Raw genomic sequence first — 21,680 nt, forward strand, 5'->3', positions numbered from 1 at the left:
GAAAGTAACAGGAATTCCACAGACAAGTGTTTTGCTGAGTATTGATTGAACAAGTGCTCTGAAGAAGTAAGTCCTACCAACCTTCTAGCCTCCGGAAGCATTTTGGCTACAAATTCCTTCTCCAGCTAACAACTGGATGGGGAGCTTGTAGTCGAAGGCCTTTGGAAGGAAAGTAACAAGTATTATTCTGGACATTCTTTAGTACTTTTCAAAAGTACTTTCAGGATGCAGTGCCACAGAAGGCCGTGGCTAGAGGAAAACGGAGCGTATTTTCCTGGGATGCAGAAAGGATTCCCCCATCGTGCTGAGAAATAGGTAAGGCATTTTGGTCCACAGTGCAGCTACAACAGAATGCCACGGGTCCTTTTCCAAAAGAAGATGAGGCCCGCCGGCCAGCCCGTCCTCCGCCCATCGGCGGTGGGCAAGTGGCCCTCCAAGCCCTCTCCCGCGCCAGCGCTGCCAATGGGCGCCCCGGGGGCCGGACCGGGAGCAACCCGGCGCGGAGAAGACGTGCCCGGCAAGGCGGGGGACGGGACGCCCGCCCCGTCGAGAGGAGGAGGAACCTCTTCGTTTTGTGGACGGGGGGGGGGAAGGGGTGCCGGAGCCACGCAGGAAGTCGGAAGCCACGACTCAGGGGGAGGCGGGCAATGGCGAGCGAAGGCGAGAGGGAGGCGCGTCTGGAGGAGGAAACGTTGCGCAGCTGGGAGCGGTAAGGTTCCCCTCGGAGCCTTCGCCTTACAGGCCGGGACTAGAGGGGCGGATAAAAGGGGGGGGGGACTACAGAAGAGAAACTCTTCCTGCCGCCGACAGCTCTCGGGGTTTGTATTTTTCTGGTAACGCGGCTCCGGCGCCACCTGCTGGGTGACAGGGCGCTTCCTCACGCGGCCATTCCGGCGCTAGTTTGGGAGAGAAGAAGGAAAAGCTGGAAAAGGACCCGGTGGATCACCGAGGCCAGCCTCCCCCCCACCCCCGGCCAGTCCAGAGGCAACCGTGGGGAATCGAACCCGTGACCTCTGGCTCCCCAGCCAGAGGAGACCGAGACCACGGAGCTGTCCAGCCCTTCAGGGAGAGTTAATGGCCAACAGAACTCGGGGGGGGGGGGAGCGGGGGGGGGGGGAGGAATAACCCCAGGCCAAATGTTGGCAGTTTACTTTTGGCAACCAGGCTGGAATGGGATCGTGCAGGCACGCCGCGCTTGTGAAAAGTTACTGTACGCTGCACGAGGCTGTTCCGTGCCTTCCCCGTGTGGCTCCACTTCCGTGCGCCCCCTTTTTCCTCTGACCTGCATCATCCTCCCAGGCAGGAGGTCGGCACTTCTGATTTCTTGGCGCGGGGCTCGCCTTTTTTCCTCACACCGTTAACTTCGGGCAAGGCTGTTGCAGTTCAGGGATTGTGCGTTTTTACAGTTCGCAATTCACTCTTGTTCCTCTCTTGCCTCAAGAAAGAAGGTGTAGCAGCAGCTAAGCGACCCCTCCTATTCCATTTATAGCTTTTTGTCTAAAGTTGATCAGTTGCTTCTCTTTAACATACTGCAAAAAATCTCTTTAGTGTTTGTGACGATTAACAAGTTTAAAATAAAAACAATCATAACATCACTGTTTCATTTTATTTTTAAGTAAAGTTGGTTCGGACCCCAAACACAGTTCAGATTTTTCATGTGGCCCCCCCTATAGAAATTGCCCACCCCTGCTTTAGGCTCTACCTTGTGGTTAGAGAAGATAAAGTTAGGGGAAAGGAGAGCCACGTATTCCTGCTGGAGGAAGTGGGATGCAAGTGCAGTAATAGCTAAGTAGGTATTGAGGAAGGGCAGGCCCAAGGCATTGTCTTGACTGAAGCTGAATGGCAATGCCCTCAGGCCCCCATCCAAGTCAAGGTACATAGGACTATTCAATCATCATCATCAAGTCAATTCTTCACTTCTCAGTCTCCCTGACCATGACCTGTGGTGACCCTTTTTAGGGTTTCCAGGTAGAAAGTACTCAGAAGCGGTTTACCCTTCCCTTCTTCTGGGGGAACCCTGGGATTGTGCAGCTTGCCCAAGGCCACACAGGCTGGCTCTACTTGCAGGAGGCACAGTGGACAACTGAACTTGCAACCCCTAGATCTGTAGCTGCCCAGTGCTCAAAGTCAATTAACATTTTTTCTGGCATAGGAGGCAGAAAATAGGAGGCTCCTCTCCTGATCCCTGGCAGTAAAATTGCAAGAATAACATAATAATGACAGCACATATTGTTTTTAACACATTAACTAAGAATCTGCTGGCTGAGACGGCTCCCTCTTGGCAGGGCTAGCCAATGCCATGTATTGGGCCCTAACTTGGTTTAGGATTGCAGCCTCCGTTTATCTTTGCTGTATTATAAACAATCCTCTCCTGCAGTTTGATTCTACACATGTCTACTCAGAAGTAAGTGCTATTCCAACAGGTCTTACTGGAAGAGAAATGACAGAATTGCTCTGCTTGTGCCTCATGCTGTACATAGCCTGTGAAAGGTTATGACTAAAACTTTGCAACTTGTGTTTCATCCCATATTTTACCAAATGTTCATTCTCTTGTTGTTCTTGGAGCACTGTGTGGATTAGCATTATGTGGCACAATCTACTCAAGTTATCTAAAACCTGAAACTAGCATCATCCCCTACTATCTGCAAAGTCTAATCCGAATAAATGAGCAAGACTTTGTAGAGCCAATAAGACAGTGTGAGAGAAGGCTTGAAAACAGCAGAAATTCACAAGGAGTGGAGTAACAAAAACAAACAAACAAACAAACAACCACCCCTGCCCCAAAATGAATCATTTGACAATGTCCTTATTTCAATTTGGAGGACATACTTTTGTATTTGTGTAAAATAACAGCTATTGAAAGAAACAACATGATTTAATTTGTAAACTTTCTGGCCTGACAAAGGTTTTATATGTATTACCCCGGAAGCAAGTATTGGGATTTTTGACAGTTATATGAAACACAGGCGGTTAGAAACGTTTTTTGCTTTTGATTTCCTTGCACAATTTTATCCCACTCTCACTCATATCTAGTTAAAGAGATTGTGCAGGTTTGTGAAAAAAACTGCTGACTAGGAGGGATGAATATCATATTGCCCCTAATACTCTGAAAAGAACTGCAGTTTGTCTCTAGCCTTGTGGTGTTGGAAATGAAGAGATTCTGCCTAATTCTGTTATGTTCTGTAGTGAACAAGCCGAGCTGAAGGCAAACGTGATTGAACAAGACACGCAGGAATGGCAGAGCAGCCCCTCCTTTGCTGGCCTGGAAAGAGTCGGAGGGGTGGACCTGTCTTATGTCAAAGGAGACGACACAAGCGCCTGTGCTTCACTGGTGGTGCTCAGCTACCCAAACCTTGAGGTAATCGCCACAGAACCGGGGCACTTTCTCTTGAAAAGCATTGATGACAGAACATGGAATCCTGGAGCACTGATGGGTTAGCATGGAAAGGAAAGTAGAAGCCAAACATCCCGACAGCTTTACTTTACTTTACTTTACTTTACTTTACTTTACTTTACTTTACTTTACTTTACTTTACTTTACTTACTTACTTACTTACTTACTTACTTACTTACTTACTTACTTACTTATTTATTTATTTATTTATTTATTTATTTATTAGATTTTGCTGCCTAGATCACTTTGACTTGATGTCTGCAGCCGCTGTGATGTTTGTTTCCCTAGTAAGCATGGGGGATTTTGGTAAGATTTTAAGGAGAAGTCAGGGAGGAAGATGAGATTTAGGATTCTTGCCGAGTTTACAGAAGAATAGAATTGCTTGGGTATTTCCTGTCCTATGTGTTGTTGTAGAAGAGTCCTTTTGTATTCCTTGAGATTGCCCAGCACCAAGAAGCACTCCCTAAAGTCCAGAGTATGTACCATTGTTATGTCCCCTTTGTCTTTTTACCTTGTCTCGCCATTTGTACAAAATGGAAGTTACAATTGATTGAGTGAACTATTGGATTATAGCCATGCAATAAAAGTCAGACTAGATGTAGGCCAGAGCAGCTTCCTTAAGATGAGGAATATAATACAAAATCGATTTTGAGAATGCATATTGTATAAGTGACACATATTTTCCATTTTACTGTATGGCATAGAATTGTAGACCACTTTTTTTAAAAAAAGCATTTAAAATGTAGAGTTCTCTCAGGATGCTTAGAATCAAGACGGTGACTAATGAAGAAGTACAAAGTGAGTGAGTAAAGACAAAGAAGTCCTAAACACGTACAATGCAAAAAGCCACAATAATCTTGTCACCGACTTACTCAGGCTCCTCACTCAGGGTAGAAGAAATGGAAAAAGAGCTGCAGGAAGGAGAAGATCCTGTTGGTTGAAAATCAAGAGAGCTACAATGATGTCCAGTCTCTAACAGAGGTGGAAAAATGACAATAAGTACCTGTACTGGATCACTAAAAAGCAACAAACAAGGCGAGCTTTCAAATTCTGCAGAACGTTTCATCATGTGTAGAGATTATATAATTTGATGGACTGGGGAACAAGCAAAAATCCAAAGAAATCTGGCGAAATGCTTGCTATCTTGTTCCTTCCATTTGCCCAACACCTATCTGAGCTCCTCTGTGGATCTTTTGTTGTCTTGGGGAGTGACTCAGGCCCTCCTTTTTGGTGAAATTGATAATCCTGCTTTGTGGCATGTATGACCTTTGTTTCTGCACACACATGACACAATCACTTTGATTATTTTCTATTTAAATTTTGCTGCTTGAAATGCCACGATCATCTGCCCGGGGTAGATTCCTCTGCTGGAGAAAGACGTCCTTCTGTAAGATTGCACTGCAGTGATCATTCCATCACATCCACCTACAAATCGGGCTTCCAGCTGAAATTGTAGCTGAACGGGACAACTCAGTTCAACCTCCTGCTTCGTTTATAAATCTTATGCTGTCGTTCGCGAATTTCAGCTCCTAAACCAAAAAGAGGGGGCCACATTTCTCTTGCCGAGACAGTCGGGATCTTTGGGGGCTTAAGTACGCTTTTGTCTACAGGGAGCAAGCAGACTGTAAACTGATAGATTAATAACTTCCTTTGCACTGGATCTGAAATTTGCCAGCCGCCTCCATCCAAAGGCAAGGTGTGCTGATTACAGCCAGAGGCTTGAACTCTGGGGACTGTTTTCATCTTCCCACCCCCCTCCTCAACTTTAATAACATCTACACCTGATGAAGGGTTCTGGGGACTTTTCTGAATTATCCAATAGAGATACTACACCACCTAGACTAATAATGAGAGCTGATGTAATGTAGCGAGTAGAATGTGAGGCTACAGATCAGAAGAACTGGATTCAAATCCCCACTCAGCCATGCCATGGAAACTCAGTAGGGGGTGGCCCTGGTAAAACCACTACTTAAATGTGACACCTAAGAACCCCTACTAGGGTCACTATAACATAGAATCAGCACATAACGCATAGCAAGACTGATAATGATAACTACAGTGACAATGATAATGTTCCTTGCTATTGCGAAAGCTAAACTACTAGCATCCCCAGAGAGGTGTTTTTTTTTCCTCATGGGATTTCTGATTGCTTTCCAAACAGTTAGCTGGCAGACGTCGTAAAGTCTGAAGGTATTTTGTTTTTACCTCTTGCAAGCATTTATTTTTATTTAACATTCTGCCAATGAATGCAACTTTTGTTTGGCATTCATTGTTTTCGGGAATCAAGGCTGAAACATTTTAGGATCTGAAAAATGGTTGGTTTCTAATACCGCTGTAGTTGCTGAAAAACAAAAATAGGCTCCCTTGTCTGCTGTATTTGGTCAATCAAAAATATGTCTGACCTTGGGTTTTTTTCCCTGCCAAAAAACATTTACAGAATGTCAAGGTTGATTGGACAATTTGAACTGGCATGAGTTAGGCTTTGAGACTGGCAGAATGAGGCAGATCTCAAAGAGCCTCTTGGCAGATAAAGGAAAAAAATGTGATGATTCCTTAGGAATAGTCTGGATAGCCTTGCAAAGGTAGCTCTTCCCTCCTGGGAGAGAAGGGATTGTGCTGCCAATTTTTTTAAAATCCATTATGCATTTTTTCCTCGTTGTCAGGTGCTGTATGAAGACTGCTGCATGGTGTCTGTGGGTGCCCCTTATGTGGCAGGTTTCCTGGCATTCAGGGAGGTCCCTTTTCTGGTGGAGGCACTGCAGCGGCTGGAGGAACGCAACCCTGCTCATAAGCCTCAGGTGTGCAGTTTTTCCCTTTATAGAAGAATGTAAGAGAACATATCTCAGTGTCTTCCATCCCAAGGATGAGAACTTGGGACCCTTGCTTTTTTGAACTACAGCACAGCATAGAACTATTCTGGGAGTAAGAGCCTCCTCAAGGATGAAGAACATGTGGCCCTGCAGATGTTGTTGGTTCGGACCAATAGGAGTTACAGCCTTGGTTTTTCCTGCTTCTGCTCTCCAGCCATTGATCTTCTCAGTCCCACACACTCTGAATGGAAGTTCTGCTCCATAGCAGTTCTTTCCTTTCCGTGCTGAGGAAGATCCGTCTGTCTCTTCTAGATCATCTGTGCCCATCCCCAGGGAATACTTTACAGGAGTCTTTTGACCGCCTACGAGCCCAACAGGACATCTGTGGAAAGATGACACATTTGAGGGCATTCCCAAGAGCATATATGCATAAATCAATGCATTCTTAAATAAGTAATATTTAGATAAATATGTAAATAAGTTTTAAATATTGTTAAGTGAAAACCTATGCCTCTCTTTCTTGGTCTGTTGCTTTTAATTTCTCTGAAGTGCTTTTTTTGTTTGTTTAAGAGTTGGTTTTAATTTTCTTTTATACTGGGAAATTGTTATCAGACAGAATGCTGTTGGCTTGCGTGAGGTTTGTGAAATTTGCCATGACTGATTGCAACTAATTGAGAAGGTGTGATGTCACCTCTCGGTCACACACCCAACTGTATAACTGAGATGTGCCATCTACCATGTCAGTTAGTCAAGTTGCCTCAATTCAGGCCATTTTAACATTTCTTTAAAAAAAAAATTAAAATTCTTGTAGTTTTAACTTGTTGAATTATCATCATTATCATCGTTATTTTAAAAAGCTTTCCTAGATTTGAATGATTTCTCAATAGCTGAATGCTTCTGTCATCATCTTCTATCTATCTTCTCAAGTACTGAATTTATTTTGTATCTGTATATCTTTTTTAAGGCTGTGGCATTTCACAAGGCAGCTCACAACAGAAGAATTTAAAAGCAACATTAGAAAAGCAACTTCAGTTCAAAAAGAAAGGAAAAAATAATTTAGTTTAAAAATAAGGAAATAAGTGAAAATAAAAGTTATACGTCCTGCAGAATAAGCGCTTGTGCAGAATGGCAGGTGCTGCCTCATAACTGAGAACAGGGAGAGGGAGATGTTCCTCAGTAAGAGTGTGAACCAGACCCCTGACATATATCCCTTTTGTCATAGAGCTGATCTGCAAGGAGTGCAAATGGATCACTCCCTTTCTGTCAGGCTCAAGGCTGTCCTTCAGTGACTGAGGCCTCTTATGTCTCTCAGCTCTCTTGGCAGTGGAGAAAAGGGGGAACAGTTTTTCATCTTTCTGTATGCAGAACTGCTGGCACGCCTGAGAATACATGCAGAAATACTCCATCCTCACAGAAGCCCACCCCCATTTATCGTCGGTGACTGATGCGTCTCTCTGTGATTTTCCTAGGTGCTTCTTGTAGATGGAAACGGCATACTCCATCACAGAGGTAGGACTCCTGGCCAATCCATTATCTAGTAACTCTCAGATTTTCTTTTCCTCTTGGCTTCGTTAATAGTCCTGGGGAGCAATCACCTGACTGCCTGTCCCAGAGGTTTCCGAAACTAGGGGCCCAGATATTTTTAGACTGTATCTCTCAGGAGGCCTAGCTGGTCCAACCAGTGGACAGGGCTTCTGAGAGTTGTGGAACCACTATCATCCCCTTCAACAGCGCCACCTCCATGTTAGGCAGGGCCATGGAGCAAGATGCCCCTCAGAGGGCACACCTCTCTGAGCAGGCCTCACCTCCTTCTTCCTCCTCCCTGTTTATTGGCCTTCACCCTCTGGGCCCAGTTCTACTCTCACTTGAGAGAGGGGGAAAACAAGACAAATGAGGGTGATGTTCCATCTCCTCACTCTCATCATTCCTTGAGGAGAGCATATATAGACAGGCAGCATTTGGGAGGAAAAACGGAGCATCAGCAGAAGGAGTCTCATTAATGCACCCCTTTCAGGTATGCGGACCTTAATAGGTGTCCCCTGGTGGTGATTCTTGACACCAGCTCTGCTTCTCACTTAAGATACCTGAAGTTAGGAGAACCTTGCCTTTCCCAGCATATTTCATCTTACCTGTGGCGGCTAGGACGTCCTTGTACACAGGCTCATTTTGTCTTCTAATTCTCTTTCTTCTTTTCCTTTGATAGGGTTTGGCATGGCATGTCATCTTGGTGTGCTGACAGGCTTGCCTTGCATTGGTGTAGCCAAAAATCTCCTGCAGGTGGATGGTCTTGCCAGCGATGAGTTGCACAAGGAGCAAGTACGTCTGGGATCTGATTTCACACTCTGAATCCTATAATAGGGTAGCGGTGACCTGCAGTGTTCTCGGTAGGGAATCTTGTCAGAATCAGAAAAGGTGCTGTTTTGCTTATGTTCGTGTTGCAAAGCCAGTGTGTTCCCCCACCGCCCCCAATAACAATGATCTGTTTAAAATGAGTACCGTGTACTGAATGATGTAGCGACCAACGTACACAGCCCCTCCACACTCACACACACTCAGAAGTGTCAGGGAACCATGACTGATTTTGACAGGCATGTGTGTGCTTTATACATGTCAAGAGCACAATATATCAAGTAGCTATAAAAGGAAAGGCTTTCCTTCTTATATGGAATGATACCCATAAAAGTGAACTGCATCCAGGCTACTCCAGTTGCAAGCTCCTTATGGACAGAAGTGTGGACATAATTGTGGGACAGAAGTGACAATAGCAAAGGAAGTTTTTGAGTTGTGCGATTCCCAGGCTCGTCTGGAAAGAGGAGCTATAGCAAGTCACCTTGAGTTGGTTCAAGTACCTTCATCCATCCTGATGCATCTTTGCTCTGATCTCCTTTTTTGTAACCCAGATCCAAGACCTCCAGGATGGAGATTCTTTCCCTCTACCAAGTAGTTCAGGGAGAATCCTGGGTATGGTAAGTACCGGGGCAAGGGGGGGAAGAGTAGGAAGCAATAAGCTGCTGCCACCGACTGCTAGGGATTAGACCCCCATTGGTCTGCATTAGAGATGGGGGTATTTGTATTTGTATACCAGTACAAATATCCCCGCACAGCAGTACAAATATCCTCGTACAGCCCCTGGGGCCGGACTGTCCACTCATGCATCTGGTGGCACCGGCAGCTTCACTCATCCTTCCAATCGCTCCCAGAGCGCCACTCTCTTTCCGGTCAACTGACCACTCAGCAGCTGTGCAGGGACACCCGTCCTCCCTCCCCCTGCCTGGAGTGGCCAGCTGAGTGGGGAGAGAGCAGCTCCGGGAGTGATTGGAAAGATGAACGAGGCTGCCGCCACTGCTGGACATATGAGTGGATGGTCCAGCACCAGAGACCGGACCCTCATTAAGACCAGCTGCGTGGGGATATTTGTATTCATACATGAACACGAATACCTCTAGTCTCTAGTCTGCATCATGGATGAGGCAGCGTTCTCTGGTCCAAAACCTCTGGAAAGCAAAGTGTCACCTTCCCGTGTCTACTTAAGGCTGAGTTTGGCAACAGTGGCTGGAATACTGTTTGTTAAGGTGCATGATAACAGTACCTCTGCCCAGATGTGCCAGGCATTCTGCCACAGCAACAGTCCCTGCCTAAGTCCTTTGTAGAAGGTGCTGGTGGAAGTGTTGCCACCTTGGGGCAACGGCAGAGCTGCCCATGGGTGTAATTCTGAATTATATCTGCATAACCAACTCCAGAGGATTTTAGCCAGGGAGCCCTGAAAATTGGGTTTTGCTTTGCAGAAAAAGCATTTTCCGCATCATGGGTGACAGACAGCCCACAACTGGAAAAAAATTACATGTGTTTTTCTGCCCCCCACCTCCAAGCCTGGAAAGTTACTTAAGCTTACTTTTTCAATTGACAAAAGTACATTGTAGCAATCTTTATAGTACATAACCAATGTGTTGGAAAAAAAGATGAAGTATGCGGATGTGGCAATTTAGCCCTGCCCCCTTCGACGGGCAGCCCTTGGGCCACCTGCAGATCTGAAAGAAAATTCCCTCCACTTCAGAATGAAACCTTCTTTTCTCCTGGCCAGCTGGCACTTCACCCCTTCCTTTACTGTACGGCAGGGAACAAATGAGAGCAAAAGCAGTAAAGTTTTCACCTCCTGGTTAAATAATGAGCTTGTCTGTGTGCATGCACTTGTGATATTGCTGCCCTGTAGGGAGTCATACAAGGAAAGCCATCATCAGCCTCTTTAGATTCAGAGGTAGATTTTGAAGGGGAGATGCTCACCATGACCGCCCCCAGTAGCCACAGCTTCAAGGAGAACCCTGGAAAAACTCAACCCACTAATTCTAGCAGCATAAGAAATCTTTGGTCTATTGCTAATTCGGAAGCAATTAATTGCCCATTAAGAGCAAGATATCCCAAGATAATTGGCTTTATAAGAGAAATAGCTCACAACAGATATCCCCAACCTCACCACCAGCTTCTCGGAGGACTGCAGCTAAAACTAGAGGAAACAGGGGCTTCCTTGTTCCCGCTCAATGAAAAGCCCTGGCACTTCAGACCTGCAGGCCTTGGCTCTGCAACACCTCTCCTTAAACCTGCACCCCCGTGTTCCTGTTTGCTTTGTATTCCCAGAACGTACGTTGTCTCTGTTTTTTTTTTACCTGGCCAGGCCTTGCGCAGCTGTGCCAAGAGCACCAAGCCTGTCTACATCTCAGTGGGCCACAAGATGAGTCTTCCCTCGGCCGTGCGCCTGGTCCGCTCCTGCTGCAAGTATCGGATCCCCGAGCCCATCCGCCAGGTGTGAACAGCTAACCCTCCTTTCTGTAGAGTTAGCTTGACGCAGCCCAGGATCCCTATTCTCTTCCAAGGAGGAACTGGCTGATCATAAGGTCTTTCTGGCTGGGTCACTCTGGGCTTCATCTGGCACAGTAGAATCTTTCCAGTAGCGTTCAGCCTGGATGCCTTTGGGAGGTCATAAGCATGGCTTGAAGGCAATGGCCATCATCCTTTGTTTGTACCCAGCGTTTAGTATTCTGAAGTTACATCACCTCCGTCATTGGAGGTTTCCATTTACGTATCTCGGCTGATAGCCACGGATGCATCTTTCTTCTTTGCGTTTGTCTAAACCTCTTTCCCTCTCTCTTGGCCTTTACCACACCTGTGCATAAGGAATTTCCCAAGTGAAGGATGTGATGAACAAGACAGGAGCTTAATTTAGTCTGTGCTGAAGATGTTGAACTGGACAGCATCTACCGTGCGAAAGGCCACCCCAGTATTCAAAGGAAGACCCCCATTATGGTCAGAAAGCCACGTGGTGTGGTGATTATAAAGTGCTGGGCTGGGACAATCCAGACCCACCTCCCCCCTCAATTCACTGGGAGTCCTTTGGCCAGTGACTCCCACTTAGCCTTGGTAGAGTTGATGTCTGATTGACATGGTGAGGAGAAAAGCCCTGTGTGCCATGTTGAACTTCTTGGAGAAAAGATGCATCAAGAGTGGTGTAGCAGACAGAGTGCTGGGTTCAGGTGACATGGGTTCAAATCTCTGCCTGTGTTAAAACAGCGGCACAGTTACACAACCTTGAGACACCAAGGTGATACCCGTGCACATAATAAAGATAGTACATGTTTCGTAAATGTGTGTGTCAGCAGATCCTAAAGCAAGGATCAAAGAGTAGGTTAGGGCTACCGTCCCCTACCTGCTCATCTAGGAATAGTGCCTGTTGAATTCAGTGGGATCTGCTTCTTCATAGGCACAAACAATAAGAAATGGGAATCTGTGGCCCTCCAGCTGTTGTTGAAAGCAACCTCCATATGATCTCTCACCATTAGCCATGGCTATTCACTCTGGTCCTTCCCTCTCCAGTGGCTGGTGGGCTGCATTCCACTACCCTTGACAACGAGAAGGGTGCTATACACTTGCCCCCCCCCCCAGCCAAAGTAAGCTACCTCCTTCTCCCAGTTGTCAGTGCACAAAAACTCTGGGCCAGCTACAGTTCAACAGAGAGAGAAAGAGAGCCCTGTGCTGGCCTCCCGGCTCATCCGTGGCCGGAGCTGCAGTGCCCTGGACTCGTGCATCAACTGCAGCAGTACCAACTCCCTGAGACTTTTCAGGATGCTGCCAAGAGGCTGCAGAGGCCGCCAGTCTGGCAGGTACACAGTAGGTGGCAGCACCTGACCATTCTTCTTTGTCTTGGAGCAGTGGAGGATTTTGGGCAATGCACGGGGAGCTTCTGGCACCAGGGTTGTCAATAGGACTTGCAGGGAGAAGTATAGGCAGAGAAGCTTTGTCCTCTCCCTCCGGTACTATCATACCTTGTGCCCAACGACCCAAGCTGTAGGAAACTGTTTTGAGTCTCTCTGGCTAGCTGTGTATGTCTTTGTGTCAGCTTCACTCTGAAAATTGAACTGTGTCTTAGATTGAGGGTCAGAATCTGCATAGATGCCCTGTAGGATCCTACCTCTGCATCTCACATGCTATGTTTTAAGACGCTCGATCTCTTTCTGTTCCTTGTCTCTGGGGCTTCAGATCTTGGTGATGCCAAGGAAGGTTCTCTTGAGGCACAACATGGTGTTTTTTTCATTGTCAAAAGCCTTGATCTGTCCAGATTTTTTAAAAGCAAAATGAAACTGGTCCAGGATTGAGAAGTACTGGCCTTTCTGCAGCCAGTGATTAGTCCCTGGGACTCTGAGCCTTGTCAGAAAGACTAGCAAAGAGATACTCTCCACTGTTTACAGTACTTTGCCGATCCTGCCACATATTGTTCTATCTTCCCATACTGGAGCTAGGTAATGCTCCAGTTATGCTAGCTAAGGGGCCTGGGGAGTTGCAATCCTGGAAGTAGCGTTTCCAAACCCAGCCCACACCCAGGAGAGATGCTGAAGTAAAGAATAACTCAGCAGTGACACAACAGTTTGTATATTGTATGCTGGGAGGGTTCTATCTTGAATTATGGCTCATACAGACATTTTCATTGTTTAATGACTGCATCAGCAGCAAAGGGAAGGGGGGAAAACACGACAGAGGGCAGGTTATCCATCTTGCCTCATATCACCTCATAGTATTTTTTAAAGAGGAAACACTTTGCGATTCCAGCTGTGAATCACCAAGGATTCAGTCATCCAGCGGCGTTCATGCATGTGTAAACTGGCTCCTGGTGAAGTTCCTTTACAACCCAAGCTGAAAAATTTTCTGCTTTACTGTGTCTGTTTCTGTTCCTTTGAGACACTGTGCTCTGCATTTCCCGTCTCCTTTAGAATCGGCAGGCTGCGTTTCCCACCTTTCTCGCTACCTGAGAGAAAGGCTGTTCTTTATTTTTATTTTTTAAAGGAGTGGAAAGACAAGCTTTTTATTAGGCACTTCTCAGGGCTGAAATTTAGAAATAAGTGTCTGTCAGCCCTTGGCGATGCAGGGGAGATTGCAGTAAAGGACACACACACCCCGCCGCCACCCCAGAACCTTGCCCACATTTGCGTTACGTCCAGCCCAGTGTGTCCCATTCTCTTCCCCAAAATATTTCCCCGCATAATCTCCAGCTCCTAATGCCCCTGCTAGTCGATTCCAAAAATAGATGTGATCTGGAGGGATTATTAAGGCAACATGATCCATCTTATTGATTAGCCTCTTGGTTTAATAAGCTGGGTTAAGCTGTCTCTTAGCACAGTGTTAGGAGTGAGAACTGGCAAGATTTTTTGCAGTCTAAGAGGCTACTTAATGATGCATCAGCTCGTTTCAGGGTTTTTTTTTTTTTCCTCTTTAACCCCCCCCACACACACCTCCTTCTCCATTCTCCTCATGAAAGTGAAATGAATTTAGCTTCTTGTTTCTGTAAGTAAGATAATCCTTGATTAGCTACGTATGGATGTGAAGTGTTCTGGATTTCAATGAAACACAGTGGATTGTTTTGAAATTGCCTGGTTATGAAACTGATTGAGCAAATAGGGATTGAAATCTTCAGCTCATGAAATTCATCCTGATAAGCATCCTAGTTTGTCAGAAAGGAAGCATAATTATTGGTCAGTGGGGTTTTAAAAAATGTAATTGATGGTTAGAGAAATTTATCCAAGGAAGCAGCCCCAACGAAAGCCATTGTTTATGACAGAGCCTGGAAATGTTGCTTTTTTTGGATGGCAATGCCCAGAATACACTCGTTGTGACTTCCTGAGGATTCTGAGAGGGTACTTGGAAAAAAGGAATCTTCCCAACACTCCAACTCTTCCGGTCAGCCGAGATTCATGAAATACCTCCCTAGCCCACCTAGATAACTCTGGGCAGCTAAGTGAGGCTCTGAGCTGTATCAACCATGCAGGCCACAGCAGGCATCTCTAAAGTCCTGGCTCATGGCCCTGTCACCATTTAGGATCTAAAGCTGAGTCGGGTAAAATGTGGCCCTCCTGATGGTAAACTCCAGGTCTCGTTATACCTGTCCATAGGCTTATGCTAGTTGAAGCTGGTGGGCGTTGAAATCCAGTGACATCTGGAGGTTTACATCTCACTACATATCTAGTGCAATGAAGATCTGTTCTAAACCCAGGCAGGTAAGTTTAAAATGTGACAAATGTCTCCACCACCTCTTTTTTCTGTTTAAGGAATCCAACAGCAGAAGATTCAACTCAGACAGATTCTCAATCCATCGCTAAATGTGGGCTTGTTCCACAATTTGGCATTGCTTCTAATGTTGTCGTCTAGTCATTTAGTCGTGTCCGACTCTTCGTGACCCCATGGACCAGAGCACACCAGGCCCTCCTATCTTCCACTGCCTCCCGGAGTTGTGTCAATTTCATGTTGGTTGCTTCGCAGACACTGTCCAGCCATCTCATCCTCTGTCGTCCCCTTCTCCTCTTGCCGTCACACTTTCCTAACATCAAGGTCTTTTCCAGGGAGTCTTCTCTTCTCATGAGATGGCCAAAGTACTGGAGCCTCAGCTTCAGGATCTGTCCTTCCAGTGAGCACTCAGGGTTGATTTCCTTTAGAATTGATAGATTTGTTCTCCTTGCAGTCCAGGGGATTCTCAAGAGCCTCCTCCAGCACCACAATTCAAAGGCATCAATTCTTCGGCGGTCAGTTTTTCTTTATGGTCCAGCTCTCACTTCCATACATCATGACAGGAAAAACCATAGCTTTGACTATTCGGACTTTTGTTGGCAAGGTGATGTCTCTGCTTTTTAAGATGCTGTCAAGGTTTGTCATCGCTTTCCTCCCAAGAAGCGGGCGTCTTTTAGTTTCATGGCTGCTGTCTCCATCTGCTTCTAATGGGTACCCTGCTAAAAGTTACACCCAGAGAAAGCAGGATGCCTAGGAAAAACACTTGCCTCTGAGCCATGCCACTGCTCAGCTATCTTATAGGCTCACAGTGGCCCAGGCCACTTTTTCATGCTTTGCCCTGAAGGGCTCCCACTTTCTGAGTCAACAGCGAGACAGTAAGATGTGTGCACACATCCCAAGAGAGAGTGGCCGAAATCTCATTATTTTCTTGGCCACTGCTTGCATTTCTTTAGGGAAATCTCTTTTTTCCAAAGAAGCAATACAGAAGATAAGCTGCCCAAGTTTTTCATAATGTGCCACTTCCAGAATTAAGGAACAAGTCAGAAACCAGTTGACTGCTGATTTTTTTCTGCAAAGTGTTGTTGATTGTTCTAGTTAGCTTGCAAGGGTATGGTTTGCACATACATTTAAATATCTGAGCCAAATCAAGAGGATGCTCTTGCCCTCCTGTCCTTCTTCTGGACTTCCAAGAGGTGTCTGCCTGGCTGCTTTCAGAAACGATGCTGGACAAGATGGGCCTTCATTATGATCAGCAGACTCCTCTTATATTTTCATGAATTGGTAGAAGCTTGTAGGTGGAATTCAGGGGGTGAGATGCATTTGCTTTCTCATCAAGTCCAGAAAATAGCTGTGAGATGCAATCCTCAGTCTGTTTGCTTTTCTTTTCTTTTCTTTTCTTTTCTTTTCTTTTCTTTTCCTTCCTTCCTTCCTTCCTTCCTTCCTTCCTTCCTTCCTTCCTTCCTTCCTTCCTTCCTTCCTTCCTTCCTTCCTTCCTTCCTTCCTCCAATGACCTCAAGGCATTGTTTTCCTACTCGCCTCACAACAACCCTGTGAACTAGGTTAGGCTAAAAGTGATTGAGGCCCCCCCACTTTGGGATTCAAACTCAGGTCACCTGCATCCTGTCCCAGCACAGAGACAACGGCACCACACTGGATCTGTCTGGCTTCTTTCAGGCAGAGACCATTCCAGCTGGCCTAAAGGGAAACAGAACTAGGGTTTAGTAGTTGGGTCTTCCATTTTCTTTAAGTCTCAGAGATGGAAAATATATATCATTTCAAATGTGGATACACTGCATTCAGAGATGAGAAAAGTTACTATTTTGGAGTTCAGCTCCCAGAATACTCATTCTGGTTGAAGTATTCTGGGAGTTGTAGTCTAAAAAATTGCATTGCCCATTTTTGAACTCCCATCCTCCTGGTTGGCTATGGTAGCAGGAGCTGATGGAAGTTACAGACTGATGTCTGAAGGACCCACCCCCTACTTTACATGGTGTCAGAGGTAGTTTTGTCCCTGATAACCCCACACACACATACACCGGTGACATAACCACAGGCACCTGCCAGCCTAAAGAGACAGACTAAAATGGCCTTGTTCTCTCTGTGCCCTGATTACAGGCAGACATAAGATCCAGAGAATACATCCGGAAACATTTGGAGGCCACCTTCACTCCGTTACCTAAGCCAGAGAGGTAGGTGTGGGGGTGGGTGGATGTCCGTGCGTTCCCCTCAGGCAATCTCCTTTTTAATGCTCTTCGATAATGGCATTAAAGGGACAAACCAGGGTAATATGGCAAGAGGAAAGAACAACAGGGCCCGCTCAGCCCCCCGGGAACAGCTATTTCTGGCAGAGCACCATGCGTTGTGGCGTGTGTTCTGTGCAAGTCATGTGGTTTCCTTGGGCAGGGCAGGAACCTTGGGAAGGTCACCAAGGATTTACCTCCTTCGAGCGAACATGCCAGGAGCCATTTTGATAGTGCAAGAATATCGGTACTATGAAATGTTGAGCTTTGTGTAACTGCACAGCAAAAATTGGGGCAGTTGTAGGATTAGAATTATAAGCAAGTTCCCAAGAATTCCCCCTTATATAAGTAGACCAAAAATGGTTAAGCCCCCTAGTAGCGGGAGGGAAAGAGAGCTGTTGATTAGTTGCTTAAGAACAAGTAAACAAACAAGTTAGATTTGCATACCTGCTGGGTTGTTACATATTTCAACATGAAACGTGTGTCAGAACTGCAAAAGTTCTGGTTGTTGTGGTGCTGGTACTATACGGGCATCTGTGCTTTGGTAAATCCAGAGTAAGTCCAGGAACATCCACGGTATTTTGCTGCTAGAAGCCAGCACTTGTGCCGTGACTTGCAGTCAGGACCAAAACAGGGCAGCTGAAGACATTTTGCTGCCTAACATAGAGGACAAGAAGGTGCCTTCAACTCAGTCCTGGTGGAGAAGCTGGCTGCCTTGGCAGTTGAGCTTTCCTTCAACACCACATTGGTATAGGGTCTTCTGTCACACTTGAGGGCAACAGGCCAATTTAGGAAAAGCAGCTGGCTTCCTCTCTGCTCTCACATAAAAAAGTCCAGGAGGACTCAAGAGGGACAGCTGTGCAGCTGACACTGACCCTCACCACCATCAGCCACCTGAGGCTGCTTCCTTATGGGCCCTAATGACAAGGCCCTGCCCGCCTCCCTGCCTGGCTCCTGAGACTTTAGCCCAATCCCTGGTGCAGCGGCGAAGCTGGGGAACTGCCAGTTCTTCAGCTCTCTCCCACTGCACCACCCACCAAATTTTCTTCCTTGGAGACAAGGCAACGATTCGGCTTTTGCTGTGGAAACCCTTTTGCAAGCAAGAAGCCCCTTGTGGGTGCCTTCTCTGGGTTACCTTTTGGTTCTTCTAGTGCAGCGTTTGCAGGGCTTCTTTTCTGCACACGCCTGGGGAGTCTGGGTTACTGACCTCCACGACAGCATCCAGCCCGTGGAGAGTCATGTGCATAAGCGACCACAAGCTGTGTAGGCGGCCAGCCCGGTTTCTCCTCTTGTGAAGCGGAGGGTAGGCGCTGTCAGTCCAAGTCTGCTGCATTACTGAGAAGCAAGTCTCCCTGAATTCAGTGGCACTTACTAGAAAGTAAGCCTGTTCAGGACCACTGATTTTCTTCCCTAAGCACACAATGGCAGCCACCTGCAAGCGCAGAAGCCTGCCACAGAAACAGTTACTTCAAATAAATAATCTCCTGGTAATGCCTTTGTTTCAATACTGAAAATCTTACTTGAATGGGCTAATTAATTGGCTAACAGGGAGGCTGTTGATGAACTTTTGGAAGACGTCCTCTGATTAACCGGCAGCTTTCTAGCTCTCTTTCTTCCCCTCTTCCCTCTCCTCAGGATGAGTGGAGACAGAGAGGCTGAAGATTAGCGTGGCTTCAAAGGTGGGTCTCCAAATCTCCCATTCTGGACCAGGCAGAACTCATCGTCGTGATCATGACAACTCTTTCCCCAGGTGGAGATGCAGCGAGGAGGTGCATGCGCAGAGACTTGCCTCAGTGGCCTTCAAGTACTCCAGTTCTCCCATCTCCTTCCCAGGGCGACTTTCCATATCGGGTGGCAGGAAAACGGCATTTCTCCCTGAGGGTCCAGACTGGGTTTCATGTGAATGACTTGAAAACAACAGTGGGTGCATCCATTGCAATGTAAACTGCAGGTGTGGAGAAATCCGCGAAAGCTGTAAAGGAGCCTTCCCTCAACCTGGCACCTTCCAAAGATGCAGGACTACATCGCCTCTCATCCCCATCTTGCACAGTCTTTCTGGAGGAGGAGAGTGGTGGGCTGTGATCGTTCAGCATACCTGGAGAGCACCAGGTTTTGGGGTCTAGGAGGGTAGGTTTAACTCTGGGGACTCTTGCAGTTGGGGCATTTGTACCACTCTGTTTTGACCACCTCAACGCCGCCACCCGGGGTTCAACTTTATTCAGGTTGTTTAACTTACCAGGATTCATGTCCACCTGATGGGGCTTTGGAAACAACACAGGAGATGCTAGCCTGACTGGGATGGCATAGACCTTGAGCCCAGGTTAACAACCAAAGCCTTAGGTGGTATGGAAGTGAGAGAGGTTTCTTTGCCTGCAAGAGGGCACAAGTGGACCAGCATTCCCACCACTGTCACTGCAGTGCCATCTCTTTATCTCTGCCATTTCCTATCCTTTGACCTGTTTTTCTGCATGAGTGGGTGGGTTTTACCTCCTTAATGGTTAGGGAAATACTGTGGCATAAAAACACCACTAACTGGCTTTTGGATGCACTCGCTGGCATCCTTTAAAAATGAAAAGGTAAACTTCAGTCTCAAAAAGGAAATGGCAAAAAAATATATCAAGGGCTCTGGGAGGCACAAGGAGGTACCGGAGCACATAGAAAAGCCCCTCTAAATACCAAGATTAAAAAAACAAACAAACAGAAATCAACAACCCAGAGATCCGAATTGGGGGACTGGCATTAAGGTTAGGATTTAATGGAAAACTTGAAAAGCTGCCAATGGACCATCTGGAAGAGTTCTGATGCTTTGTCTACATAGCTCATTTGGAGTGGGCTAAAAAGGGTTGTATAAGATTGGATAGAGGTCCTGTATGCCGTTTGGTGCAATCCTTGCATCCAAATGACGTATGCCTCTCAAGCAACCCTATTTGGTCTGCCTCCTTTAGGAAAAGAAAAGGGAAAACCTTTCAGCTTCTGGGACTTCTTTTTAAAAAATTGTATAAGAAATATAGCCCATCTGCACTGTGCTAATAGTTTTTTTTTAAACTTGTTTCCTCTGCCCCTCTAGAGAGGATGAGAGGAAGTATTTAATTTCTCAGTATGTTGAAGTGTCTAAGTGTCTGATCACCAGCAAAAGGAGCAAACCAGCCCACCTCCACAGCAGACCAAACAGTGGGACAAATGCCGATTTGATTGCACCCCAAGTCTTTTCCAGATATAGTTCCATTTCTTCTATTAAAATGCATTTTGCCTTAAAAGGATGATGCATGGCACCCATGGGGACTTGCCTTTAAATGCACATGGAAGCAATTTTTTTTGAATCTGAGGATGATGAGAAGTCTGTTCAATTCCCCTTCTTGGCCCCCCTTCTTTCCCAGGGCATCTTAAGTCTCCCCTTGACTGCTGTCTACACCACTAATGTCATTTTTAGTTTGGCCCCCCCAGTCCCAGTCCTTGTGGAAAGGGTACCTGCATAGTGCCGATGTTTGGTACATTTAAACATTGAGTATTTGGCGAGACCATGCTATACATGTGTGAAGAAGTCCCACGTCCTGCTGACTAAGTGAAAGCTGAGTAGCACTAATGATGGGAAGGACATGGCCTGGCCATAGAAACTTCTGTTCTTGCTTCTTCTTTTTTTAAAAACTTACTGATATAGCCACTTTGAGAGCAAGATATCTATTACTTGTTTTCCTTCCGTCTGTAGTATTTTAATAGTTAGGTTTTGGGGGCCAGTATCCTGTTCCCTGTGGGTGGAACAGAATCTTCTACCCACACAGTTTCCGTGCGATCTCTGTCTTAGAGGAGGTGGTCGTGAAGAAGCCCTCGATCCATCAACGGTCCAGCCGCTTGAGCAACATGGTGCTGCATGAGTCAAAGGATGCCGTAGGAGCCTGTTCATAATTGATAAGTGAAATGCTGTAAATAAATCTTAACTGATAATTCTGTAAATGATGGCATGTGTACCCATGTGTGCAGTTTGCTAATAGCGAGCTTAGCAAGCATGGCTCTTAGCATCTGTGCTTCCTTCTACAGTGAAGAAGCAGGCTTAGTTCTAATTGAAACTAAGGCAAGAAATTCAGATTCTGAAGAGGGAATTTTATTAAGGGCTTTGAATTAGTTGAGCAACATGATCCTGGTCACATGTGTTTCTTTCTGTCTCTCCCCCTGCCCTCCCTCTGCCTTTTGCTTGATCTTTTTAGTGATACCAGGTCCCTTGGGCTCCTGGTTTGTTACCCTCCCCCTCCATTCTATCTGCATGATTGTTGCTCTCACTTTCACACCTCCCTGGGGAACAGATGCTGAATCCCCAACTCCTGATGGTCCTGGCAGATGGATGGAGAGAGGACTTTTTGTATCTGGTGGGTGTGTAGCTTGTGGAAGCCAACAATCTGCTGCCTTGTTTTGTAGGAGGCTTCAAGGCAGACACTGAAATCCAAATCTTTCCTGGTACAAATCTTTCCTGGTGGATCAGTCATCCCACTCTCAGCTTGCAGGGTGAACCACATTTCATCCCCATAATTTCATATTACAATGTGCAGCATGGTCTCTTGGCAGTTCTGAGCATCCTACTGTATGCACATTAGAAAAGATGTTGCATTGGCTATGCATGTATCTGCCCTGACATTAACAGAGGTTTGGCCACAAATTTGTCTAAGAAGCCCCCAAGGAATACACCGTATCTGTCATCTA

At 46.2% G+C, this 21,680-nt stretch overlaps 1 protein-coding gene across 8 annotated transcripts in view; it reads left to right on the forward strand.

Annotated features, from left to right (window-relative positions):
- ENDOV (endonuclease V) overlaps positions 1-21,680 on the forward strand; it is a 31,202-nt gene continuing 9,522 nt past the window's right edge. The window contains exons 1-9 of one of the 8 annotated variants that reach the window (XM_072990718.2): positions 1-315; positions 3,187-3,358; positions 6,058-6,192; positions 7,674-7,713; positions 8,408-8,520; positions 9,105-9,170; positions 10,874-11,002; positions 16,864-16,937; positions 18,739-20,939. In XM_072990718.2, the coding sequence (XP_072846819.2) occupies positions 6,079-6,192; positions 7,674-7,713; positions 8,408-8,520; positions 9,105-9,170; positions 10,874-11,002; positions 16,864-16,937; positions 18,739-18,895 (693 nt within the window). In that variant the 5' untranslated portion in view covers positions 1-315; positions 3,187-3,358; positions 6,058-6,078 and the 3' untranslated portion in view covers positions 18,896-20,939. Of the gene's footprint in view, positions 316-531; positions 819-3,186; positions 3,359-6,057; positions 6,193-7,673; positions 7,714-8,407; positions 8,521-9,104; positions 9,171-10,873; positions 11,003-16,863; positions 16,938-18,623; positions 20,940-21,680 lie in introns of those variants that run through there. The other 7 variants (XM_072990710.2, XM_072990712.2, XM_072990719.2 and 4 more) reach the window with 7 other exon arrangements.

This window comes from Pogona vitticeps, chromosome 2 (assembly GCF_051106095.1).
Source record: "Pogona vitticeps strain Pit_001003342236 chromosome 2, PviZW2.1, whole genome shotgun sequence".
Taxonomy (NCBI): Eukaryota; Metazoa; Chordata; class Lepidosauria; order Squamata; family Agamidae; genus Pogona; species Pogona vitticeps.